The sequence below is a fragment of the Oreochromis niloticus genome, linkage group LG4 (assembly GCF_001858045.2).
Source record: "Oreochromis niloticus isolate F11D_XX linkage group LG4, O_niloticus_UMD_NMBU, whole genome shotgun sequence".
NCBI classification, from domain to species: Eukaryota; Metazoa; Chordata; class Actinopteri; order Cichliformes; family Cichlidae; genus Oreochromis; species Oreochromis niloticus.
In genome coordinates, this window is record NC_031969.2 from 32,219,036 (window position 1) to 32,246,075 (window position 27,040).

The 27,040-nt window shown below is 42.2% G+C and overlaps 2 protein-coding genes and 1 long non-coding RNA gene across 3 annotated transcripts; 2 read left to right on the forward strand and 1 right to left on the reverse strand.

Moving 5' to 3' along the window:
- Nucleotides 1-1,937: 1,937 nt before the first annotated feature.
- tsen54 (TSEN54 tRNA splicing endonuclease subunit) lies at nt 1,938-11,610 on the reverse strand. Its single transcript, XM_003442487.5, has 12 exons — nt 11,369-11,610; nt 7,128-7,286; nt 6,192-6,255; nt 5,982-6,065; nt 5,793-5,891; nt 5,665-5,717; nt 5,388-5,513; nt 4,584-5,019; nt 4,380-4,515; nt 4,239-4,299; nt 3,436-3,549; nt 1,938-2,563 (listed from the first exon to the last, which is right to left on the reverse strand). Exons 1-12 carry the CDS (start codon nt 11,482-11,484, stop codon nt 2,413-2,415), a joined length of 1,599 nt encoding a protein of 532 aa, XP_003442535.2. The 5' UTR covers nt 11,485-11,610; the 3' UTR covers nt 1,938-2,412.
- LOC109201879 (uncharacterized) lies at nt 11,555-14,390 on the forward strand. The gene is made up of 4 exons (XR_002061802.2): nt 11,555-11,665; nt 11,769-11,904; nt 12,544-12,611; nt 14,036-14,390. It is a non-coding gene; the product is annotated as an uncharacterized LOC109201879 (long non-coding RNA).
- Nucleotides 14,391-24,912: 10,522 nt separating this feature from the next.
- LOC100702705 (pentraxin fusion protein) lies at nt 24,913-26,771 on the forward strand. Its single transcript, XM_013269899.2, has 3 exons — nt 24,913-25,103; nt 25,433-25,640; nt 26,069-26,771. The coding sequence occupies exons 1-3, from the start codon at nt 25,052-25,054 to the stop codon at nt 26,472-26,474; spliced, it is 666 nt and encodes a 221-aa protein (XP_013125353.1). The 5' UTR covers nt 24,913-25,051; the 3' UTR covers nt 26,475-26,771.
- The last annotated feature ends 269 nt before the right edge of the window (nt 26,772-27,040 follow it).

Here is a 27,040-nt window from a genome sequence, read left to right on the forward strand (position 1 = left end):
TAAGACATTCCTGCAGTTTAACTAATTGGTGTGTGTTACCTGGCTTCATGGACAGATAGAGCTGCGTGTCATCTGCATAGCAGTGAAAATGTATGCTATGTCTTCTAATGATGCTGCCTAAGGGAAGCATGTATAATGTAAACAGAATTGGTCCTAGCACTGAACCCTGTGGAACTCCATAATTGACCTTAGTGTGTGAAGAGGACTCTCCATTTACTTGTACAAATTGGAGTCTATTAGATAGATATGATACAAACCACTGCAGTACAGTACCTGTAATACCTACAGCATGTTCTAATCGCTCTAATAGGATATTATGGTCAACAGTATCGAACGCTGCACTGAGGTCTAGCAGGACAAGCACAGAGATGAGTCCACTGTCAGAGGCCATAAGAAGATCATTTGTAACCTTCACTAAAGCTGTTTCTGTGCTGTGATGAGCTCTGAAACCTGACTGAAACTCTTCAAATAAGCCATTCCTCTGCAGATGATCTGTTAGCTGTTTGACAACTACTCTTTCAAGGATGTTTGATATGAAAGTGGTGTGACTCAATACGCCAGATAGTGTAGCTAGCAAGCTCCAGTAGTTAGTCAAGGAACGTGCAAAATGATGTTACTCAGAGCTTTCTGGATGATCCGCACTCCAGGCCAGGTACAAATCAACAAAGAGATAAAAGGTTTATCTTGAACAAAAGTCTTCAGTTCTAACAAAGTCTAGCAAGTCTAGACATCCAGGTGAAGACTGACTTGCATATCTTGTATACAACTTTGATTTTGGAACCACTTTTTTAAACACGATAATGTTAATTAGATAATTAGAACAGTAATAAGGTCAATCTCAATCCAAAGTTAACATCGGATTAAAGTGTAAAATGGAAATAAAAACAATGGCGTGATTAGCAGATCTCATAGAACCATATTTTATTCCCAACAGAACAAAGAAAACATGTATGATTTTATTTAAAAAAAAAAAAAATCAGCTCATTTTGAATTTGATGGCAGCAACATGTGTGCAAAAACTGAGATGTGGCAACAAAAGGCTCTAAAAGTAAACAGCTGGTTAACTGGCAGCAGGTCAGTAAGATGATTGGATTAAAAAGAGCTTGGAGAGGCAGAGGTTCATCAATCTGCAAAAGAACTGCTTCTACCAACTGGGGAGTAATTTCAAAATGATGTTCCTCAATCTAAAACTGTCATCTACAGTATATAACCGATCAAAGGATTCTGACAAGAAATCTGTGTGTGCAAGGGACAAGGCTCGAACCAAGGCAGGGGCGACACTGAAGCAAACCCAGCCAAGACGGGTAGGGCCAGGTATCGTCACTGATTTCTAGATTCTGATTCACATGGTCCCGATACGATTCGATCCACGATTTCGATTTGATTTGGGGACATTTTGACTCAGACAGTCAGAAATATAATTCTGATCATTTATCAGTAAGGACACTTGTGAGACTTCATCAGAGGTGTAAGCATCACAGCAGATGCCTCTGTGTCAAAGTAACTGAGGATAAAACAGAAAAACATGAAGGAGATTTTCCTGCCCTGACTTTTTATAGCAGATAAATTTAAAAATATTCTGCAGTAGAACAAAAACGGAAGAAAACCAAGAATCAACATATGAACATTACCTGATGCTGCTGAAGTGAAGCAGAGCAAAGGTACAAAGGTTTTATTAGAGACACAGCTAAGTGTTTTGCAATTTGGCATCATTTTAAAAAGTTTACATTTCTTCGGTATCGAACAGCAGAAATGAGGCTTTCTTGTTAGAAGTTCTAAAAAAGGAGAGAGAGAGAGAGCGCTGTGCAGGAAGTGTCATTTTATCGTGGTGGAAGCAAAACAGCAAAAGTCAGAGGGAATCCATGACGATGTTTATGTGAAGCGAAATGTGAAGCTTAGTTTGGATCTTCTTTTGCTGCTGGTTCAGTCAGTTTCGGTTGGAGAGAGATGAAACCTGCAGCTTCAGAATCTAGCGCAAAAAACCCGTAAACACAAAGCGCGGACCCGCCACATCAGAATCTGTGAGCTGTGGGCTTCCAGCTCTGATGCCGTGTACGTGCCGTCGGGTGAGAAAGCCGACAGCCCACCGAGGAGCCCACCAGGGGCTCTCAAAAAACCCTGCCCCAGAGGGAAGGTACCAGGTGAGATCCTGGTATCCATAATGTGGACAAAGTTTCCTGATCCCTTGTTTTCATCATCATAAAGGACCTATGAGTCAAGATGATTAATAAAATTGCCTTTAGAGGTAAACTGGAGCCAAATTGTATGCAAACACTGTCAGAACACAGTTGTTATTTTTGTTTGTTTGTTTTTACTAAAACCATCTTTCCACCATAAATCACATAAAATGCAGCCAGTCCAGCAAACAGAGGTTTATTAAAAAGTCCCGGGTGGGTGGGGGTGGGGGGGCTCTTAGGGGTAAACATCAGTCGGGAGCTGGAAGTCTTTGAACGTGTAGAAGGATATGTCTCCATAGTCCACCACAGCTATGACCACTGGGATATCTCCACTCTGATAGGCCAGCAGCTTGATGGCTCGCAGGTCGGGCACGGGATCATGGAAACTGGGACACAGCAGAGAGGGAGTCACAGCAAAGCTGTCAGTTTTATGAGATCACAGCAAAGCGAACAGTAACCAAGTGGACCCAGCCATAGTTTACTATATTTTCCACCATGAATTGGTCTAATTCTTCTACAGCTCCTTAAAGTTTACTGAAACTGGTAAGAATACTAGAAAGCTGCACACAAAATGGAAGTTTTTCATCTTTTTTTAGGTTTTAATTTTATTGTAATTTTACATTTTTAATCTCTACACTGTGACATTTTGCATTGAACCGTGGCTGAAAGACCGACAGCAGAATGATTTGCTGCTGCCGAAGCTTCGAATTTTGAGTATTCCTGCAGAAAATGTTTGAACCATCAAACATCTCCAAACACAGACGACACACACAAAAATAACAAAGCAGGAAAAAACAGCCTGACTGTGAGGACTTCACTGTAATTTGTTATTAATCCAAGTATCACAGAGTTATCAGTTTTCTTATACTCTGCTGTGGAAAAGACTGAATAAAGATTTGATTTATAAGTTGTCACAGATTAGGGCTTTCTGCACAATTAGTGTTTTTTGTATAATATATATATTTAAACTGTATATAAATATTTATAATTTTGTATCTAAAACCACAGTTAAGATATTTTAGACACTAAAATAATTCGATTGGTTGAGCCAGCTTGAGAAATGCTGCTGCTTTATCACAGCTCTGAATAATTAAGCAGTTATTAGTGGTTAGAATCACACAAAGCAGGAGAGAGAAAGGCTCCATTCATGTTCAGCTAGCGGGACATTCATTTAATTTGAGTGAAGCATCTTTTGTTTTTCCTTTAAACAAACTAATCCTGAATAAATACGCCGTCGGGCGGCGATGTGGTTGCTGACCTGCACACACACATGCGTGAGTACGGTTTCCCCGGGTTGCTCTTCTTGAAGTCGGCCACCGTGTCGGGCTGGTAAACATTGAAACAAATCCTCCAATCATCCGCATCTTTTAACCTGAGAGGACAAAGCACAAGGTCATCCTGAATGACGCTGACTGCATCAGTACAACGCCCACGGACTTTATGGTCTGTAAATTAAAGACGGCAAAATGTGACACCGGCGAGACGAGTGAGCAATGACTTCGTTTCTTTTCAGTTCATGTTTTCTAATCACAGTAAACAGACGGAGGCTGCACGGCGTCACCGCTCAAAATCAACCCAGTGTGATTATATAACCCCACACGAAGTCTCAGATCCAGCTCCAGAAAACAGAAAACCAAACATCTGAAAGTATCGGGGGAGATTTTGGGGGATTCAGTCACTGCCCAACCACAACTACCAGAACAAAAGTATCCAGATCATTGACTGAAGGTCAGAGGTCAGGCTCGGTAAAAACGGTATTTTCTTCCATTATAAAAAAATGCAGTGCAAATTGATTGAGCAGACTTGCACCATTGGCATAAAATTAAGTGTTTTTCAGAAAAGGTCTTGTCTGAGATTTTCCGTAGGTGCACCTCTGGCATTAATTCCAAAATCCTACGTCGCCTTTTTCTCCAGTTATCACATTCACGAACTTGGGTGCGCATCAGCTTTGTAGGACTGAGGGGTAAAAACGTCCGACTGGTCACTGAATGTGGATCAAATCTTAACAGCAGAGTTAAAAATAACACATCTGCTCATGTGAGTAGAACAAATCCTGGATACCTGGACGCTCCCTCCAGCAAATGAGTCGGTTTAATCACGCTGATTTTTTCCAGAAGTTCTCCTGGAAAAAAAACCTCATATCACACAAAACACTAAAAAAACATTTAAATAAAAATCTCCTTCAGGGTCATGTGATCTCACCTGTGGCGATTGGCTGTGTCGGGTCATGTAACGGAGTAACTTCCCTGTTCCACAGGTGTGCTGGTCGACCTTCCCGCTTACCCTTCCGCCTCGCCATCAGCTCCTGATACTCCGCCCAGTTTCTGCACCGCCGTACCTTTAAGGAAGCTCCGTATAAATTAAATTTCATCGTCAGTTCCTCTGATAACTTTAGTTTTTACAAACCTCTCTGTTTTTGTTGACGTCCCACCGCCGCCTGTATTTTTCCTTCTTCTGCTCATTGGCTGACATCTTCACCTGCCGCAAGTTTATTTTCTGCCTCCAGGCGCCAACGTCACAGAAACCCACCTTCAAATCCCCGGGCAGCAGAGAGGGGTCTGGAGGGGCCAGGCCACCGGGGAAGTGCTCCCTAGAGGTGGAGCCCAGGTCAGGGAAAGAGATGGAGCTGAAGTCCCAGCACGAGGAGACAGATTTGGAGCCATGACCTGAATCTTTGTCCGAGTCCCCGAGAACATCCGTCATCCACCAGCTCCTGCCCCCGCCCTCGTCTGCTGAACTCTGGGCCTCCGGAGGCTCCGGAAGCTTTTTATCTTCCTCGCCTTCATTGCATTTATCCTCCTCCATCTTCTCAGTGGAGCATTCCTCTTGAGCTTCAGCACGGCTACACAGAAGAAACCTCTTATAAGACTTCTTATATTTTTGTTTTAACAGACTGAGGTGACATGTTAAGCTTAGAAACAAAAAACTGACCAACAGCGACTATAATCGGTCACTTAAATGCACCACATTCATCACGCTGAACTATGAAACAAACATTAGCAGCTCACACTGCCGTCCAGCAGAGAGCAGCACAGACTCAGCTTTCATGTGGAGGCATCCAGATTTCTTTTTGTAGCTACAGAGAAAACTAAGAGTCCTGATATAATAATAATAAAAAACAATTCCTCATTTTTATTGTACAAGGCAACAGCTAAATAACAGGTTTTGTTACTAAGATGTAGTTTCACAGATTGCAAAGCAGCTCTTTACCTGCACGTCGCAGTGGGGGTGGAGGAAGGGGCGGGGCTGAGGCTGCGTTTCCTCTTCAGCGTCCTCCCTGCTCGGTCACGTGACTGCGGCAGGTTGAGCTGCCTCGCATAGGACGACGACTCAGAACTGCAAACACACAAACATCCACCTACGGAGGCTGTTCCCACGCATACTTAACTTTCCGAGGCCGATTCATATATTAATAGATACACTAACGCTGCCATCCCTGATGCTCAATCATCTTTATTACCTTAAATGACTGAAGGGTAAATGTTACCTGGGATCAAACCTGAGCACCACATAGCCGAGCCTCTTCAAATGCCCAAACACCTTTGTGATGAAAAAGAGTCGTTAGCTCATTTCACAGGTGACATTTTCACAGGTGTGCTGGAGTAAAAGTTGCACCTGATATTGCTGAAGGCTCACGGTGTTCGCCGACAGAAACTTCTCGTACCCGTCCTGGATGGAGAGGGGCAGGTCCTGATAAAACACCTGCAGGTTTCCCTGTTCCCATAACAACACAGACACAGGACTAATTATGTGCTCCGAGGAGGAAAACTGTACCGCAGCAACAGGTTTTATCTGCAAACTCACACACTCCATCAGGTACAGAGCCTCCTCGGGGAGCAGGCACTGCTTCCCGTTTGCGGAAAAGCCCATTGTCTGCCAGAACTTCCCCTGTGGAAAAATAAGAAAAGATCCAGCAAAGGAGCGACTGAGGAGGAGCAACTATGGAGGAGCGACTGAGGAGGAGCTATCGCAGCAGCTTTTTCTAGGTGATGTTGTGACAGTGAAGCAACTCACAGCCGGAGACTGAAGCTCCACAATCTGCTCGCTGGGAATCCATTCGCCCTTCACGAGGTTTCCCCTGTGGATTAAAACAGATGGAAACCATCTCACATCAGGACACACACACAAACACATGTTGCTGTATGTGTGTGTGTGTGTCCACCTGATGGCCTTATAGCAAAGATTTGGGCTCATTTTTGAAAAACCTTTAAGATTTTAAACCTAAAAGACGTTAACGTTCACTTCACTCAGCACTGCAAATGATTAAAAGTCAAATGTATTATTGCTGTTTATCCACCTGGATTATTTTGGTGTTACCCAGTTCTTGTTTTTAGGATTCATGGTGCTTTCAAGGTTTTCTTGTCTGGAATCATGTTTCTATTTTTCATTTATTTTACTGGATTTTTAAAAATCTACTCACACAAACACAAGAAAAGCTTTAAATCCATCACTGTGCACATTTACCTAATTTATCCATCCCCTTCTGTGAAAGGACTGCTGCTATCTACCCAAAGAAATGTGATTGGAGTTTGTTTCAGAACTTAGATTTTATGCTATTTATGCCTTTTTTTGCTGCTCTTTTTTTAAACTCATTCTTTTAAACTGTATTTATTCTTTTTAAACTGTATTGCTTGTTGCACTGTAGAGGCTGGTAAGAAACAGTATTTCATTTCAGGCTGGGTAACACCATACCAAATGACAATAAACTTCTTGAGTCTTTTATTTTGTCCAGAAAAGCTGCAAATAGTGGCTGCTTTCAGCTCCTTTCAAGGACAGAAAGGTAGTCAACATCGATGGTCACCCATCAATCTAAATGTTATTTTGTCTAAGCTAAGAATGGAGCTTGTGGATGTTGAAACTCAGGTGAATATTAGACAGCCAAATTCTTATATGCACCACCAAAGCTGGGCCTGATGAGTAATCCCTCCGGAGGGGATGAGCAGTACTCACAGCCTCTCCACTCTCTCCTCTGAGACGAGGCTCCAGTGTTCATTCAGGCTCTGCTCGAGTCGCTGCTTCTGCTCGTCGGAGTCATCGGGGAAGAAGTCCTTCTGTCCTCTGACGGGGATTTTGTGACTGCGGGAGCGAGCTGCGAACAGCTCCGACGGGCTGAAAGTTGTTAAAGATAACATGGCTCAGCTGTTTGATGCACACATGATCACAGTTACTGCCACTGAAACACTGAGAAGGAAAACCACTACACTGCTTTTAGATTGGAGCCTGAAACAAAATGTGCTGGAGGTGTTTGAGGGGGGCTTTCTTTCAAGAGTGAGCATCTTTTCTGTGAAAAAACGTGTCCTTCTCCATTATTTTGGAAGCTTTCTGCTAGAACACAGTAAACGTGTGAATAACTGTCAGCTGACAGTCTTTTCTTGTCTCAGTTTGAAAAACAGCTTTAAATAATAATCTGTGCCGGGGAAGAGGAAGGCGGTGTACAGCAAGTGTTTCATATTTTCCTTTTAATAAAATGCAATAACAAAACCATTCTTGATCAGCAGAAGAGGAAGAAACTCCAGAAAAATATTCAACACAAGGAGAATCAGACTCTAAACCTCCCACTCTGGAGTCCCTCTTTTATCTTGTTGCTCTAACTGATACAGACACTCAACAGAAACACAGCAGGGCACAATAACGCTCATGCAGAGCAGCAGGGAAATGGTGCAGTTTTTTGGGGGGAGAAAATGCGACCAGATAACATCGTTGTTTAAGCCATATATGCTGGGAACTACGAGCCAACGAGTAAGAAACCTCAGAGCAATTGCTGAATCAGATCTTAGCGTGAGGGCCACAGTGAGGTCTGTCACTAAATCTGGATTTTATCACATGAAAAACATAGGTAACTTTTCTCTCTCAGTAACTCATTAGACGAGCCGCTGCAGTGCTCCCCAAAGGGAGCAACTGGAAGAAGAAGAAGAAGTTGAGGCTCGACTCATGTAATGCTCTGTTGTCTGGGCTATGCAAAAATGTTTCATATCAACTACAACTGATTCAAAACTGCAGCCAGACGGTGCGCACACACCGAACGCGATAGAGGCGGCCAGAGCGTCAGGTGTACATGTAAAGTCAATGGAAAGAGCGCGATGACACGCGATTGCGCATCCGGCGAACATGCGGAAGCAGATTTGCGTCGCGAAAACGCCAAAACCTGTGAAACGCGCGTCAGTGTACCGCGTGGGGCGCGTTTGACTCGCGAAGAAAACCACGCGTGTCAGATTGTGTGTTGCATTTTGTGCACACGCCCGTACCGCGCCAACCGCTGGAGTTGGAAAATCTGAACTCCGGCGTCAAATCGCGGCCCGACAACCAATCAGGAGGCCGGTGACGTGGCTGTAACCAGGTCACAGGGGCAGATCAAACCAAAGCCCTTCATTCTTCATTCAGTATGGAGGAAAAACTCATCACTGCCGTGGCTAATCACCCAGAGCTGTATGATGCCAGCTGCTACTTCTACCGAGACAGGAATAAAAAGGACCGAGCTTGGAGGCACAGAAGTGAGGAGATCGGGCAACCTGGTAAGTTCATTCATTCTCCTTTTTAATTTTCAGACTGACCCGATAAAGCCGCGCAAAAGGTAGCAAGCCCGCCTACTGTCCCGCTATTTTCCCACTGATGTACAAATACCTTTCCGCTAACAAGATAATGTGTTTATTCAGAGGACACTGAATAAACACTGATGTGTTTATGACGCCGGAGTTCATATTTTCCAACTCCAGCGGTTGGCGCGGTACGGGTGTGTGCACAAAATGCAACACACAATCTGACACGCATGGTTTTCTTCGCGAGTCAAACGCGCCCCACGCAGTACACTGACGCGCGTTTTACGGGTTTTGGCGTTTTCGCGACGCAAATCTGCTTCCGCATGTTCGCCGGATGCGCAATCGCGTGTCATCGCGCTCTTTCCATTGACTTTACATGTACACCTGACGCTCTGGCCGCCTCTATCGCGTTCGGTGTGTGCGCACCGTAACGGTGCGTTCACACCGAACGCCGATTGGCGCGAGCGAAAACGCCCCAAATTTGACGCGTGCACATTCGCACCTCAATGTGTGTCCAAGAAAAATCCATCGCGCGTCAAAATTGCATATTTTGACGCGCGTGAACTGGAAATGTGGGAGGAAGTTTTATTATGCTGTGCTTTTTCTCCGTCTGCGCGCCACTTTCGTGCGCCTTTTTCCCTCGCGGTGCAGGTGTGTATCTCCGAATGAGGGTCATAGTTATGAGTGTTTTTGTGCTGTTTTTTCTATTGGACGTGATGGTTATCAAAACCAAACATGATAAGTTTGGCAAGCGCAGGAGACACAGCACGGAGGAGATTTGTCAATCAGGCTGCAGAATGCAATGCGCATTGTTGAAAGCTGTACGGTGCAATAACAAAAATCAGCGAAATGTGACGGGTGAACAGCGGGACCACTGTATACTGTTTTATTAATAAACAAAATATATTCCTATATGACAACACGCATAAATTAACTGCCTACATTAATTCACTGTAAACCTTGTCCTTCTGACTGACACTCCCCTGCTGCCTCTCCGGGCTGTCCCTGGTCCTCGGGGGGGGAAGTTCTCCACGGTCCGCACCATATTGCCGCTAGTCTCCCGCGGGGTGAGGAAGGGGTCCAGAAACCCCATGACCGCGAAGAACTTCCATCTCTTCCCCGATCCTGCTGCAGACCCACTCCTCTTCTCCTTATTATATGTGTCCCTGAGGCTCTTCCACTTTCTCCTGCAGATGTCCTCTGAATAAACACATTATCTTGTTGGCGGAAAGGTATTTGTACATCAGTGGGAAAATAGCGGGACAGTGCGCGTCAGTACCTAGGTCACAGCCACATCACCAGCCTCCTGATTGGTTGTTGCGGCGCGATTTGACGCCGGAGTTCAGATTTTCCAACTCCAGCGGTTGGCGCGATACGCACGTGTGCACAAAATGCAACACACAATCTGACACGCGTGGTTTTCTTCGCGAGCCAAACGCGCCCCACGTGGTACACTGACGCGCGTTTCAGGCGTTTCAGGCGTTTTCGCGACGCAAATCTGCTTCCGAATTTTCACCGGACGCGCAATCGCGTGTCATCGCGCTCTTTCCACTGACTTTACATGTAAACCTGACGCTCTGGCCGCCTCTATCGCGTGAACGCACCGTAACACCAGTTTTACAACATGCTGGCTGCCTGCTAGTTTGTGCAATGACTTTAGAATCCTTTTAGCTGTTTTTAAGGCACTTCTTAGTCTCTGTACATCATATTTGTCTCACATGGTGCCAGGCTACGAATCATGACAGGCCCGTGGGTCCCAAAAAGCAGCTTTTAGCTTTTATTTTGTGTACATTACATTGCTAAGAACTGCATGTTACTTGTTTCGCTGTCTAATTTGTTCCGTTTCTGTTTCTCAGTTATCTGAAGCATTTTGAGCTGCACAGGTTGTTGTAGTTTATTTGTGTTTCATTTAACTAAAGTGATTTTTCTTGCCCACGTTCAGTTCATACCTGAGTTTTAGGTAACTGTAAAACTTGTTTATCTTTCTAGCAAAGCTGCATCGATGTGAAAGATTATCATGACAAGAAAGCAGCAGTCCCCAAGTTACTGGCATACTTTCCAGGCTTTGCATGTTGGTGTATAACGTTAGTATCACTTATGAAGTCCATCTGCGTGTAATTAAAGTGCCATCCTGAGTCATAAAGTCGTGACTCAGTGCCACGGGATCTCGCCCAGACTTGTTTTAAAAGGACTCCACCCTGATGCTTTGTCTGTGTGCAGAAAAACAAAAACAGCAGACTTCCAAAAAATATTTTACTGTTACTTAATTCCTAACTTTCCTAATGCTTTCTCTCTCTCCCACGGCTGTTTTTACCAAAACACACAACAGAGGGAGACAGAGAGCCGAATACAGAGTGTCAATATTTCAGAAAACGTGTCCAGATAATATTTCAGTAACAGTGTTTCTCTGGAAACAGCTGTGCAGCTTCGTCAGTGCGTTTTAATGAAACTATAGGCGTTTTCTCTTCAGCACGTATTCGCGTTGAAGATAACAATTAGCTTTAAACTAACCCGTGCTACCATGTGCACAAGAACTCTGAGAGTTCCGACCACAGTGATTCAATGACAAACAGACGCTGAGGGAGAACACCAGAGAAAATACCGCTACCCTGCGAATAAGCCCGCTCACAGGTACCGTTAAAGGTAAAAACACACCTTAAAATTTCACTGTAGAACTTCCCTTTATCGTCTGTGTTGTTTTGATCCGCCATGATGCCGGGTCTCCCTGCTACTGCAGCGCTCCTCTGGGTCCTAGTGACCGTCATATTCATCAGTTATAAAGTGGCCATCAGAGGGCGCCAAAGGGCTTAAAAATAAAGCACAGTTTAAAATCAGGGAAGGTTTTTTTTTTCCAGAATACTTGATTTGTTCAGGCCAAAACAAACCAAAGGGTCCCACAAGAAGGCAGAAAATTGGATCAGGCATAAATACTCTCTCTCTCTCTCCCTCTTGGTATGTGTGCTTATGCTTATTGCTCTGTGTGTGTGTGTGTGCTTATGCTTATTGCTGTGTGTGTGTGTGTGTGTGTGTCTACTTACCCTGCCTTACCTTACAGGGCGAGAATGCTGGTGGGATCTCTGCCCTCTCCCTGACACACCTGAAGCAAAACACCTGCAAAACATCTGGCAAACAGCTGACTATGCTGGGATGTGACATTCAGTCTTTGCCTGAGCTTTGTTTCACTGTGGCAGGTATCTTCTTGCTTGTTGCTTATCTGAAAAACTGGATTTTGACTACTCAGTCTTGTGTGCATTAATCTTATTATAATCTTGTTTTGTCTTCCATGGAATTTTATATATTTAATATTTTAATAGTTTGATATTTGTGTTATCATGTGTGTTTCTGTGTGTGTTGACCTCAAACTTTTGCTGCTGTACGTGACAATTTCTTTAACATCTAACCTTGAAACATGTTTATTTTTTGCTCAACAGATGTTTGCTTTCTACAAATCTGTCTGTTACTGTCTGTTGCTGGAAACAGTGGCATTCATCCCTATTTTGGTTTGTTTGCCCATTTGACATGTGATATGATCCAGTCCTGCCAGTAAATAATGCAGCCCACTTCAAGCTACCAATCAAAGTCCTTGTACAGGGCATCAGGAAGCAAGTCTTGCCAGTTGATGCCATTTGGCAATTCACCCTGGCAGTTAATTCATGTACACCCTTTTGAAATGAAACAGGAGAGAGCTTTAACCTGGAAATGACAGGCGAAATCCGAACAAACTATTCAAAATATTTGGAAAAACGACTTCAAGATAAAATTTAAAACACTTGTGTCTCCCAAGAAAAGAAGCCAATACATTTGTGTGTAATGTGTTTTTCTTCCTAAAGGTCAGCAGGGGGCTGCTGCTTTCTGCAGTAGATTGCCTGCTCACCCACCAAGCCAAACGTGTGCCCAGGTAGCGTTAATTCTAAATTAACTCCACTCAAGTTCTCTACCAGTCAAAAGTTTAGACACACCTTCTTTTCATGACTATTTACATTGTAAATTTTCACTGAAGGCTTAAAACTGTGAATGAGCATATATGGAATTATATAGTAAACAAAAAAGTGTGAAATAACTCATAACACGTTTTATATTTCAGATTCATCAAAATAGCCACCCTTCGCTTTGATTACTGTTTTGCACACTCCTTCACCTGAAATGGTTTTCCAACAGTCCTGAATGAGTTCCCAGAGATGCTGAGCACTTGTTGGCTCGTTTGCCTTCACTCTGTGGTCCATCTCATCCCAAACCATCTCAACTGAGTTTAGGTCAGGTGACTGTGGAGGCCAGGCCATCTGACGCAGCCCTCCATCACTCTCCTTCTTGGTCAAATAGCCCTCACACAGCCTGGAGGTGTGTTTGGGGTCATTGTGCTATTGAAAAATAAATGATGGTCCAACTAAACGTAAACTGGATCTGTTGGCATGTCACTGCAGGATGCTGTTGTAGCCATGCTGGATCAGTGTGCCTTCAACTTTGAATAAACCCCCACTAGTGTCACCAACAAAGCACCCCTACACCATCACACCTCCTCCTCCATGCTTCACGATGGGAACCATGCATGTAGAGACCATCTGTTTACCTTTTCTGTGTTGCACAAAGACACGGGTGGAACCAAAGATCTCAAATTTGGTTCATCAGACCAAAGCACAGATTTCCACTGGTCTAATGTCCATTCCTTGTGTTTCTTGGCCCAAACAAATCTCTTCTGCTTGTTGCTTTTCCTTAGTCGTGGTTTCTTAGCAGCTATTTGAGCATAAAGGCCTGATGTAGAGATGTGTCTGCTACTGGAACTCTATGTGGAACTGGGGACACATTCAAAGTTTTAGCAATTTTCTGAACTGACTGACTTTCAGTTCTTTAAGTAATGAAGGACTGTCATTTTTCTTTACTTAGCTGCCTGGTTCTTGCCATATGAATTCTGACAGTTGTCAAATAGGGCTGTCAGCTACCAACCTGACTTCTGCACAACGGAACCTATGGCGTAACCTCATTAAGAAGGCAAGAAATTCCACGAATGAACCCTGACAAGGCACAGCTGTGAAGTGAAACCATTTCAAGTAACTACATCATGGAGCTCATTTAGACAAGGCCAAGGGTTTGCAGCACTGTCAACAAAGCAAAGGGTGGAATCTAAAATATAAAACATATTTAGAGTTATTTATCATTTTTTGTCTTTGCTACATAATTACATATATCTATGTTCCATATATAGTCAAACTTATATATACACCGTTAGTACATAAGATACACCATGTCTTTTTCTCTCTCTCCCTCTTGGTATGTGTGCTTATTGCTCTGTGTGTGTGTGTCTACTTACCCTGCTTTACCTTACAGGGCGAGAATGCTGGTGGGATCTCTGCCCTCTCCCTGACACACCTGAAGCAAAACACCTGCAAAACATCTGGCAAACAGCTGACTATGCTGGGATGTGACATTCAGTCTTTGCCTGAGCTTTGTTTCACTGTGGTAGAGATCTCCTCACTGATCTGCACGTCGTGGTCCTTGTTGTCATCACAAAGATTTCTAATGTGTCTTGTCCTCTGTTTAAGACATCCCAGTGGTTCCCATCAGTTTTGGAAACGCTCCTTTGTTGGATTTTGTAAATAAGAAGCTTTTGAACTAAAAACTGCTGAAAGACTGTAAATAGCACAACCCTCACCTGCATTATAACTAAATCTCTAAACTTGCACTACTGAGTTTTGCGTTTGAGTCTGACCAGACAGATCCAAATCCATTTTATTTATGTAGCACATTTAAAAACAGAAAGTTAGCCTAAAGTGCTGTACAGAAACAAAGGGGTAAAACACAAGATAAAAAACACTGACACTCACATAAACACATAATAATACACATAATAAACATTAGACTTGTAGTCAAGACCGCCTAAACCAAGACCAAGACAATACCAAGACCAGAGGGTATCGAGACCAAGACAGACCGAGTCAAGACCAAGACAAAGTCGAGACGAGACCGAGACAAAAAAAGTCTTTAAACTGCAGCCAGATGCTGCCTCGTTTACGGGTGTCAGGCATATTTATGTGTTTTTGCGATGCACTCACACAGCCCTCCTCACCGCTGTCTACTGGCTGACTCACGTACTGAGAGGACAGACGCACGCTCCACTTGACTGTCGCGTCCATCACCCTCTCTGTTTTTCACATAATGATATTATCCTATATCCTTGCATGTGATTGGCCACAATATGGAGGGATTGGAGCACAGCTGAGCCACTGTGTGAGAGCTGAGCAGCCAAAGGAAATTAAGTGAGGAGCCGGCTCTCGCTCAATGGGAGTCGACACTTCTGATTCATTACAAAGCGCTCTCTAAGCACGGCTCTTAGAGCTGATGCTTTGCGCATGACACATTATCGAACGTTACGTTGTGTGTCATGGATACTGTTGACTCCAAATCTCCCGACCACTATGTTGATCTGAGACAACAAGACTGAGACAGCGAGACCAAGACAAGACCGAGACCATGTAAAAGTGGTCTCGAGACCGGTCTCAAGACCAAGAAGGGTCTTGAGACATCCAACTCTAATAAACATATCAACTCACACCAGTCTAAACGCTATCGAAAAAAGGTGAGTTTTCAAAAGTGACTTGAAAACTGGAATGAAGATGCCTGTCTAATATTTAAAGGCAGCATATTCCAAAGTCTGGGAGCCATAATTGAAAAGGCTCATTCTCCTCTACGCTTTAGCCTAGATTTTGGGACAACCAACAGCAGCTCATCTGATCTGAGGGTCCGCGAAGGAATATATGGCTGAAGTAACTCGGAAAGGTATGGGAGAGCAAGATCATTTAGGCATTTCTAAACCAGCGTTAGGATTTTAAAATTAATTCTGTCATGAACAGGAAGCCAATGAAGAGAGGACAGGATAGGTGTTACATGTTCATGCCTGCAGGTACCAGTTAAGAGGCAGGCAGCAGCATTTTGAATGAGCTGAAGACGTGCAATAGATGTTTGGCCGACTCCAACATAAAGTGCATTACAATAGTCAAGCCGAGTTGAAATAAAAGCATGTATTACCTTCTCCATGTCACGTCTTGACAAAACTGGCTTCAGCTTTGCTATTTGTCTCAACTGGAAAAAGCTCTTTTGCAACACAGAACAAATATGTTTGTTCTGTATTGATCGTGACAATCAGCTTTCTTCTATGAAGTAATTAAAGCCTAGAATATGCTTCCAAAAATGTAAAAATTTGAACAGATCATCATAACTTCTTTCACGACCTGAAAAGCTGGATTTTGACTACTCAGTCCTGTGTGCATTAATCTTATTATAATTTTGTTTTGTCTTCCATGGAATTTTATATGTTTAATATTTTAATAGTTTGATATTTGTGTTATCATGTGTGTTTCTGTGTGTGTTGACCTCAAACTTTTGCTGCTGTACGTGACAATTTCTTTAACATCTAACCTTGAAACATGTTTATTTTTTGCTCAACAGATGTTTGCTTTCTACAAATCTGTCTGTTACTGTCTGTTGCTGGAAACAGTGGCATTCATCCCTATTTTGGTTTGTTTGCCCATTTGACATGTGATATGATCCAGTCCTGCCAGTAAATAATGCAGCCCACTTCAAGCTACCAATCAAAGTCCTTGTACAGGGCATCAGGAAGCAAGTCTTGCCAGTTGATGCCATTTGGCAATTCACCCTGGCAGTTAATTCATGTACACCCTTTTGAAATGAAACAGGAGAGAGCTTTAACCTGGAAATGACAGGCGAAATCCGAACAAACTATTCAAAATATTTGGAAAAACGACTTCAAGATAAAATTTAAAACACTTTATTTTGTGCAATTATATTTCTATTATGCATTTGTGCACTTTAACAACATTATATATGAATTAACAGCTCAGCCCAGAGAATAATCATTCTCTCACTCCTCCATGTTTACCATGACAACACAGCTAAAACTGCAGTGAGCGCCAGTGTTGAACTTTGGCTCAAGTTCCCACCTCAACTGTTCTTCAGTGGATTTCTGCTCAGAATTTCTAAAGTGTCTCCCAAGAAAAGAAGCCAATACATTTGTGTGTAATGTGTTTTTCTTCCTAAAGGTCAGCAGGGGGCTGCTGCTTTCTGCAGTAGATTGCCTGCTCACCCACTAAGCCAAACGTGTGGCCAGGTAGCGTTAATTCTAAATTAACTCCACTTACCACTGGGCTGCAAGACCAGACTGACCGACCTGTGCACCAACCTGTGCACCACCTGGACTGATTACATGAAGGCCTATGACTCGATGCTCCACACGTGGATCCTGGAATACCTAGAATTGTACAAGATCAACAGGACACTTGGAGCCTTCATCAGGAACTCAGTGGGGACGTGGTGAACAACACTAGAGGCCAACTTCAAGCCTGTAGCACATGTCACCATCAAGTGCGGGATTTACCGAGGAGAAGCTTTGTCCCTGAATCCTTGCTCAGAATTTCAGTCTTGTGTGCATTAATCTTATTATAATGTTTTTTGTCTTCTATGGAATTGTATATGTTTAATATTTTAATAGTTTGATATTTGTTTTATCATGTGTGTTTCTGTGTGTGTGTTGACCAGTGTTGGGTAAGTTACTTTAAATTTTTTAGGGGACGGTTGGCAACTCTAATAATTAACCGTATGAACAAAATAAAGTTCAACATCAGTAACATAGCACCCACCCAGCTGTATAGAAACTCCGTCATGCTAGCTAGCACGCAGTACGAAAATGTCAGCATACCGAAAATAAACTCCACCTAAACTTGGTTTATATCTGACTCCGATAGACTGCAGGTCATAACTTCTTACCTGAAGTTCAGTTCACCTGACACTCGGACCGGCGGCCGCTTCGGGTCTCTCCTCTTGCCTCCCTTTTCCTTCATCCACCTGCTGGCCTCCACCACTTGCTAATGTTACTGAATCTGTGGAAGCTCCGCGATATCCACCACACGAAGTAACGAGTAACGAGCCTATCTAAATCCCAGTAACGAGTAACGCGTTCCTGGTTTTGGCATAATAACTAGTTACCGTGCTCGTTACCACAATAATAACGTAGTTACTGTAACGCGTTACTTAATAACGCGTTAGTCCCAACACTGGTGTTGACCTGAAACTTTTGCTGCTGTAAGTGACAATTTCTTTAACATCTAACCTTGAAACATGTTTATTTTTTGCTTAACAGATGTTTACTTTCTTTTTCTTTTCTTTTTTTTTTTTTGGTCCCATTTGGCTCTTTTGCCATCAGAATTATTGTCTAAAGGCGAAGAAAGATGCCCAACGGATTTACTTTACCAAATGGACCATCCCAGCCTTGCCGTAATGGTCTATTTGATTCACCTTTTATTGTTTGTTTTATTTTATTTTCACTTGCTAAATATGGGACAGACTTGACTGGGGAAAGGAAAAGGGAGAAAGAAAGAGGGAAAGAAAAACAGCGGGGAAGATGGACGGGGATAAAGGGCAAAAAACAAAAACCAACAAAATACGCAGACAAAAACTACATCTATCAATCACCTGGATCACCTGTTGAGAAAGAAAAAAGAGAAAACAAGCAGAAGAAAAAAAAAGAGCAACATAATAAACAACATCATGATGATCTATGTGAATATAACAGTAAATACTAAATATTAAACATTATTGTGCAGCACGTAAGATCGACAGCGCACAGTGTGCTTTGAGGTAGGAGCCAAAAAGGGTGTAGTTTGTGTGTGTGAAGCAGGTATGGAGGAGATCAAGACTCCAGACATCCAGAGACCCTCAGAACACAAGAGACCAAGGAAGACCAACAGAGGGGCAGCTGCGTCACTATCCCAGAAAGAGCTGAGGAGAGTCCCAGATGAGGGGTCACTCAGCAGCCGCGGAGCAGAAGCCGGGGGGGTTGCAGTGACGTGCCCGGGAGCTCCGCCGGCAGCCAGCTGTGCCTGAGTGACCGAGCCCCGGGCCGAGAGGCCGAGGGCACCCCACCCCCGAAGGTGTGGGCACCCCCAGATGTTTGCTTTCTAAAAATCTGTCTGTTACTGGGAACAATGGAGACAGCCCCCTGAATCGCTTCAGTTAGATCACTGACAAGACTGGCTACAGATACCAACTAAAGAATGGAGCAATCATCAGATACATGGATGACATCAAGCTGTATGCCAAGAGTGAATGAGACATCAACTGAGGAGATTGAACTACCAGAAGGACATTACCTGGGACTCCCGCAGGCAAACGGGAACCATGCAGAGGCTGCTAGAAAAGCCGCAACCACCAAGTATCCACAGAGGGTCAGTCAATCTCTCGTCTATCACTACAGCTGTAGTGTTAGAAGTAGCTATACCGAATGACAGCAATGGGAAGAAGGAACAGGAGAAGCTGGAGAAATAGCTGGAGGGCACACAGACTGCAGCATACCTTCGATCTCAGTGATACACTGAAGAAGAGCGCTCACTCTGCTCTTTAGAAAAATCCTGAAGCATCTTTTCATACCAATCCAGTTTGTCAAGCGACAGAGCTTGCTGGGTCCTTTTCTGGCTGGATCATTCTGTCAGGTCGGTAAAAGCAGAACCCAAACGCAGGACTTCCTGTGTTGAAGACAGTGCGTTTATTTACAGTGAAATAACAACAATGGTGCAAATAGTCCGCAGTGCATGCTCTCTTCATTCTCTTTGTTCCCAGCTCCCGTGGCTGAGTGTCGATCATTGATAAAACCTGTATGTTCTAAATGGAGTTATTTTTTTTATCTTCTGCAAAGGTCTTGCAAAGTATTTTAAGGTCTACATTTATAAGAGAAACTGAGCGATAGCTGGATGGGATTTTTGCCTGGTTTAAGAAGTAGACTAATGATGACAGATTCATGTTTGGAGATAAATTCAGAACAATCAGACTCTGAGTGACCATTTGTTACATCCCGGTCTAGGTGTACAGGAGTACAACATGAGGGTTAAAAAGGGTGTCCCCCTTAAAGGTAAGGTTTATTGCTACCAGTAACACCAAAACTTAAAGCATATACTCAAGGGTGAACAAAGGCCAAAGTAACAAAGAAAGCATGCTACTCAAAAAAGTGCTACCAAATCCCTGCATGAACAAAACCAAAGAAAAGACAAGCACTACCCCTGATGCCTTAATTTTATAAAACAAGAGAAAATGTACGAAAATAAATAGACAGTTCACCCCTTCTACTTCAGTGCTTATTTACACATGGACAAGAATATTTATAACACTATATACACAGTGGCGTGTCTAGAAAATTTTTGTTGGGGGGGCCAGGTAGGGGCACAGATTTGGAGAAGGGTGGCAGATGTAATTGGCAGATAATGTTAAAAAAAATTCTACCAACAGTTAACCATCATTCAATAACCCTGTAAACCTAATAACTGAATTTGCTTTTGACTCTTATTAGAATGAGATTTTAACCACTACGGTGCAAAGTTTTTAGATACTGCGTTGGTGAAGTACAAGAGATACAATCAGTGCTTTGTCAGTGTTTACTCAGCATTCAAGGACAGCAATATTTGCATAGTATTTTTACTGACATATAGGGCACATATGTTTTGGGCAAAAACATTTTTGAATATTAAAATACAAACATTTTTAACATACAATTGGCAAATTAGCCAATGCAAAACTTTATCTGCCTATTAAAAAAAGAAGATAATCTTCTCACAAACTGGTGTTTGATTTTGAAACAGGAAAAAAGTGGGGAAACAAATGAAAAGACTAACATTTGAATGAAACCTGAAAGCAAGTAAATACTTTCTATGCTGCCTTATGGTAAACTTTGGTAATATTGATGTATAAAGAACAACACTGGCTGATGATGAAATACAGTCAGCTGGCATGGTGAAACTGCCAGTATTAACCTGCAGGGCTGGACTGGGACAAAAAATTGGGCATTTTGACCAGAGACCGGCCCACCAGGTATTAAAGCCATAAAGCCTTTGAATGAAAACAAACGCTGTTGTGACAGTGATGTACACTGTCTTGTTGGTTTATGTATGATTTCTATCAATTTTACGTCAGATAAAAACTTTGTTCGCAAGATTCAGATAGTTATTTAATAAAAGCGAGATATTTTAAATGAGAGTAAGTAAGAAAAGTATTTCCTTGTGGCCCCCTTTCCCTGTTAATGCCCTACCTGGCCCCCTGGCATAACTTTGCTAGACCCGCCCCTGCACAGTTACCAGCTGTCAGCTACATAAAAAAAAGGATCCTGGTGTTATTTGTCTCTCAGAAACAGTTCATAACTTCAACTCATTCATGTCACCTAAAAGGTAAACCTGTTTCTCCATCAGCTGTTCAGCTCTGATGATTCAGTAAGGACATCTCCTGGTTTCATCTGCATGTTTCCCTCTCACCACATATCCAAACCGACATCATGACCAGCAGCTTTTACAGCTGTGGCTCCAGCAAACATCAGCTGATACTAGAAATTAATATTAAATAAATTCTAACAACAGCTGATCAAGCTTAAACGTGCTGCTGTTGTTTAACGCGACATCCAGCAGTTTCCTCTTTCTGGTGCAAAGTGGGCGATAAACAAACAAGAGAGAAAAGCCGATCAGCTGATCATTGATCAGTTTCATGATAGAAGTAGCAACAGGAGAGAGAGGGGAGAGAATGAGAGAAGAAGAGGAAGCTGTGCAGCAAAGACACAGAATAACTCCAGCTTTGTGTCTTTTTCATTATAGTTAAAGTCCGGGACAAACTGCGTCTCTTCTCAGCTCAATACAAAACCTGTAATATTTTCTCTGAATGAGGGACCATTCCATTTTTTAAGGAGCCGTTGGCAACTCTACAAACTAAACTTATGAATAAAATAAAGTTCACCATCAGTAACATCACAGCACCCACCCAGCTGTATAGAAACTCTGTCATGCTAGCTAGTACGCAGTACTAGTTATTGTAACTGAGTGTAAAAAGTCAGCACAACGAAAATAAACTCCACCTAAACTTGGTCTGACCCAGATAGACTCCAGGTCATAACTTCTTACCTGAAGTTCAGTTCACCTGACACTCGGAGCAGCAGCCGCCTCGGGTCTCTCCTCCTCCTGCCTACCCTTCCCTCATCCACCTGCTAGCCGCCGTGGAAGCTCCGCCATGCTCGATGGCCAGTCCAGCTACGTTAAACTGTTAATCTTTCGCCGAAAAACTGTTTTCTGTGATGCTGTCTTTCGTGCTTGGCTCTCCTACCTTTGCTAACATGATGCTCATAGCGCAGAAGGCGATGCTGCATTCACTTACACTCGGATATCTGAGCTTCACTGTGAAAACATAATCGTACATTTGATATTTCATTGGATTTTATTGTTTTGGCTTCGGGGTGGCACCTGGGGTGGCCAGTCTGGTTGGGGGGGTGGCCTGTGCCCCCCCAGGCCACCCCGCTGGACACGCCACAGCATATACAAAACCTAATTGTTCTCAGAATTCACACACAAGATCAATCATTGATAGTGGGCGCCAATCAGCAGCTACCGGGTCAATGCCAGCCCAGAACTGCTTCCCAATAAGGAGGAGGACCTGCAGAGACTCTTAAGGCACAGAACACACATATGCAACACAGTCCAGACATACTGACACTGAAAGAAAATATGGCCAGGTCCATAACACCATTGTGAAAGAAGTAGGCGCTAGCGTAGGCCAAAATTCTTTCTGAAACTCTCCTGGAAAACCACCTGGACCTGGGGCTTTATTATTTGGGAGATGCTGCAGGGCTTAATGCAGGGGTGGGGAAATCCAGGCCTCGAGGGTTGGTGTCCTGCAGGTTTTAGATCTCACCCTGGGTCAGCACACCTGACGCATTTGTCAACCGCCTTTGGAGCAGCCTTCGTCGCGTCGCTGTGACGTAATCGGCCTTCAAATGCAGCCTCCGAATGATGCAGCCCCTGAATTGAGACACAGCCACATGGTTGAGTTTTGGTCACGGTAAAGCTACTTGTACTGAAGTGACTTCAGTACTGGGGCAATATGCTCTAACTTCCAAGTACATGTAAGGACTCTAGCTGCTGCATTCTGAATGAGCTGAAGTTGTCTTTCTGATGATTTGGAAAATCAGTCAGTATGAGATTAGAATTTTCTAACACTTGTTATATTTTTTAATTGGTTGAACACAGTTCTGGTGACATTTATAATATGATTATAAAAAATTAAGACCCTGTTAAAAATGATGCTAAGGTTTCTGATGTGCTCTCAGTGTTTTAGAGCAATGGATGATAAATAGAAACAAACAGTTCTAGAAAGTTTCAAGACATCCAGAAGCTACAGCTCATAAGTGGGAACAGAGGTTGGATCGTCTGAGGAAAAAAGTACAAGTGCAACTTATTCTTATGCATAATCTGCATGAGAATGCATGTAGAGCTTGAATTTTCATTTCTGCAGAGCTAAAACTTTCTGATTTGATTCTGATTGGTAATTTATTTCAAACATGTAAACAATATACAGGTACATTTAGAAAAGAAAAGAAGAGAGAGAGAAAAAAATACTACACAAGAAAATCAATACATTTCAATATAGCTGCCGTTCTGATAAATTTACATGTTGAAGGGGAGTGGGAAGAAGTAAACACTTATTTAATCCCACCCCTTTGCCATAAATTATCAGTTAATATTTAGTCAGCTTCCTTACTGATATAATTTGTAATAAAATATAGTGAACAGATTTCTAATATACTATATACTATAATATAACATCATGAATTGTTTTTTATTTTTTTTTATTTTTTTTAAATAGAGACATTCACTTAATTTCAATATTTTCCTTTTCTTTATAGTTCGAGAAGATCATATTTTTATAACTCTTTTTGAACTGTTTTATGTTTGGACATTGCTTTAATTCCATATTCAGACTGTTCCACAGTTTCACTCCATGAACAGAAACACAAAAGCTTTTTCTTGTAGTACGGACCTCCCCTGTTTTGAAGTTACAAAAACCCCTTAAATTATAGCTTCCTTCTTTCAAAAAAAACCATACTCTGAATATTTCCTGGCAGTTCTTTATTTTTTGCTTTGAATAGAATTTGTGCTGTTTGGAATGTCACTAGATCGTCAATTTTCAATATTTCAGACTGCAAAAATAGTGAGTTTGGGGCACAGGGGAAGTGTTTCTGGGGAGACAATAACCAGACGGACTAGTTGCAGGAACCAAAATATGCTGAGCATTGCGCTGAGAGACATTTAAAAGAAGTGGAGGATCTGTCGGTTTTATGAGGAAAGAAAAGATGAGAGGTAAGTGTGTTAGCCTAACTATTAGCCTAAAAATCCGTCATCAGTGTTATATGAATCATGAGATTAAAACATACTTAACTCGCATGTTTTGGTTCCTGCAACTGGTCCGTCGTGTTATTGTCTCCCCAGAAACACTTCCCTTGTGCTTTTGGAAATCAGTTTTTTCCTATTTCCGTTTTTCCTATTTCCGTTGTGTTTTGAGTGCTTTTGCAGCGTTTTTCATATTGCTGGTGTTTTGTTAAGTTGCAGTCCGTTTGGCCTCTCAGGGCCACCGTAGAAAACCCCCAAATTAAAAAAAACAAAACAAAGAAAAAACCCATTGAGCAAGAACTTGTGGAAAGGAAAAACTACCTTTTAAGAGAAAAAACTGCAAATAAACTAGTAGTCTGAGAGTGATAAGCTCTATTCATTATCAATTACTCAAGGCCTGTATGTGCAGGATTTTGAATTTGATTCTGGGTTTAACAGGGAGCCAATGAAGAGAACCCAATACAGGATAAATGTGCTCTCTCTTTCTAGTCCCTGTCAGCTGTTACAGCATTTTGGATCAACTGAAGACTTTTCAACACATCACTGACAAGTACAGAGTCCACTGTGTGTCCACCGATGCCAAATGTGTCCAGTTTCAACCGTTTAGCTGTTGACATGAGATGAATTTGAATAATTTAGAGGTAGTCCTCCTCTTTCATTATGCCGTCCACTTTCTGGAATGTACCTGTACACCAAAGCAGCTTTCTTAAACTAACCCTTCGGTTAACCGCTTGTTTTCACTGCTCCAAGTAGCTCCTCTTAAAGTCTCTAAATAAAACTCAAAGATCCTCATAAGCATTAATACTGACTCAAAAAGGCTGGAGTTGTGTTAAGTTGCTTTTCCCTAAGTCAACAGTTCATTTTGTCTGCCCTCTGAACCGTAATTCGATCAAATTTTACTCACTGTTTATGTCATTTCCACAACAGGATTCTGAGGTGGGGTGTTTGAAGAAGTGGGTCATAAAACCACCCAGCTGACTGTCAGTAGAGGGGCATTCTCAGCAGTACAGTACGTATACAGCTTCGTTTTAGTCTGCAAGTTCATATAACATTTTAATAATCATTGCTGTGTATAAATTAAGATTGTATTAACACATTAAAAGGAATAGGAGTCTGATTTTCTGCAGATCTGGGAGATAAAATGAGTCCAGCGGTCACCCTTTTTCTCATCGTCGTCTCCACAGCAGTGGCCGGTAACTGTAACCTCTCCATGTTGCTTGTTTGTGTATACTTGTGCATGTTTTTCATGATTTTATTATTTATTTAAATGTTATATTTTATGCTTTTCATTGTTTTCATAAAATGCATTTACTTGTAATTTAAGCTTTCAGTGACAGAAAACATGGCATTTTAATAACCTTCATTTTTAAGAACTCAGAACTCAAAAATTACAAAAGTGAAACATAATTTTATGCATAAAAACTCAATTTTATGCCAAATTTGTTTTGGGGTTGTTGTTTTTGTTTTTTCTTTTTTCAAAGTTTCATTTAAAAAAAAAAAAAAGAATTTTCCTGCCTCTCAGGGAGTGTTACCATTAAGACCCTGGTTTTCCCCACTGCAACGAGCACCAGTTATGTTGAGATGATCCCTCAAAGGCCGATGAACCTGACTGCGTTCACTCTGTGCATGCGAGTCGCCACGGAGCTCAGCGGCAAACGAGAGATCATCCTCTTTGCATACCGGACTGGAAGCTACGATGAGCTGAATGTGTGGCGTGAAGTGGATGGAAGGTAGGACATCTTAAGGCCAAAATTATCTACTTTGTGGGCTTTTCACATATAAGTCTATGATATATCCCAAGACACTGATGGTGAAAGATGGTTATAGAAAACATCCTGGTAAACAATAACAAGATTTTGCCTTGAGACTGTGACAGCTGGAGTATAAAACTGGTTTGATGTTTGGTGCCAAAAGAATGTATTAAAATGTGTTTTACAGCCCTGAGAACTAAAGTTGGATTTCTCCTGTACGTATGAATCTATGAGAAAAAGTAGAGCAAAAATATGACCCACCTCTATGTGCTTTTTTAAGCATGTTGAAGTTATTGTGGAAAACAATCAGCTGATTCTGTGTGGGGAGGGGGGGTGATTTTTCATTAAACTGCCTGTCAGTTGTGTGTAGTAATGATTAAAAATGCATATTGTTTGTTTGTGTGCAGACTGTCCTTTTACCTGGCTGGGGATGGTGTTTTATTTAAAGTCCCTGACCTCGGAGCCCTGATTACCCACCTGTGTGTCACCTGGGATTCCACTTCAGGTTTAGCTGCCCTCTTCCTGGATGGAAAGAGGAGCTTATCCAAAATCTACAAGAAGGATCACACTGTCAGCCCAGGAGGCAGGGTTATCCTGGGACAAGATGCGGATTCTTTCCTGGGTTCTTTTGATAAGAAGCAGAGTTTTGTTGGTGAGATCTGTGATGTGAACATGTGGGACACTGTTCTACCAGATAGTGCAATCATATGCATGTTTGCAGGGAAGAGAGAACCAAGAGGAAATGTTTTTGACTGGGACAGCGGAGAGCTGGAAATAAACGGAGATGTAGAGGTCGCCACTCGTGAGCTGTAGCTATAATGTTCACCCACAGGAAAACGTGTGCAGTCAGTGAATGCCACCCATACGGTTGTATGAAATCTGATACTTTATTGATCAAAATTTGCATCAGTATTACTGACATAACTTCAGATTAATGTGTTTTGCGACCTAGTAAAAATATCTGCTCCATCCTTCTCTATGCCTGATAAATCATTTTGATTTCAGAAATGCCAGACCTGACAGTCATGTGACAAAGAAAGTACGCCATCTTTCTGTTCTAGAGTTTAACGTAACAGAACATAATAAAGAAAAGTCATCATCAACAACAACTCATGCTATATTACACTGTGTCATTTCATTCATATATTCTCTCAAATATTTTAATAAGTAGTGCTGAAGATTCTACAATGTCTTTTAATTCAACAAGAATTATTAACGCATTAGTGGTTACGATTGACTACAGCTGGTTTCTGTTGGAGCATTTCCAAATGACTGCAGATTCCAAAACCCTGACTTCAAACAGCTGTATATGTTATTTAAGTTATTCAGAAGCAGTGTTGGGTAAGTTACTTTAAATTAGTAACTTAGTTACATTACTA

Coding starts and splice junctions, on each gene's coding strand:
- tsen54 (XM_003442487.5), bottom strand. CDS start 11,484: ATGAATATGACGGTCACTAGGACCCAGAGGAGCGCTGCAGTAGCAGGG. Junction 6,256..7,127: donor GAGGAGAGAGTGGAGAGGCT/GTGAGTACTGCT, acceptor TTTAATCCACAG/GGGAAACCTCGTGAAGGGCG. Junction 3,550..4,238: donor TTGCTGGAGGGAGCGTCCAG/GTATCCAGGATT, acceptor TTGTCCTCTCAG/GTTAAAAGATGCGGATGATT.
- LOC100702705 (XM_013269899.2), top strand. CDS start 25,052: ATGAGTCCAGCGGTCACCCTTTTTCTCATCGTCGTCTCCACAGCAGTG. Junction 25,104..25,432: donor CGTCTCCACAGCAGTGGCCG/GTAACTGTAACC, acceptor CCTGCCTCTCAG/GGAGTGTTACCATTAAGACC. Junction 25,641..26,068: donor TGGCGTGAAGTGGATGGAAG/GTAGGACATCTT, acceptor GTTTGTGTGCAG/ACTGTCCTTTTACCTGGCTG.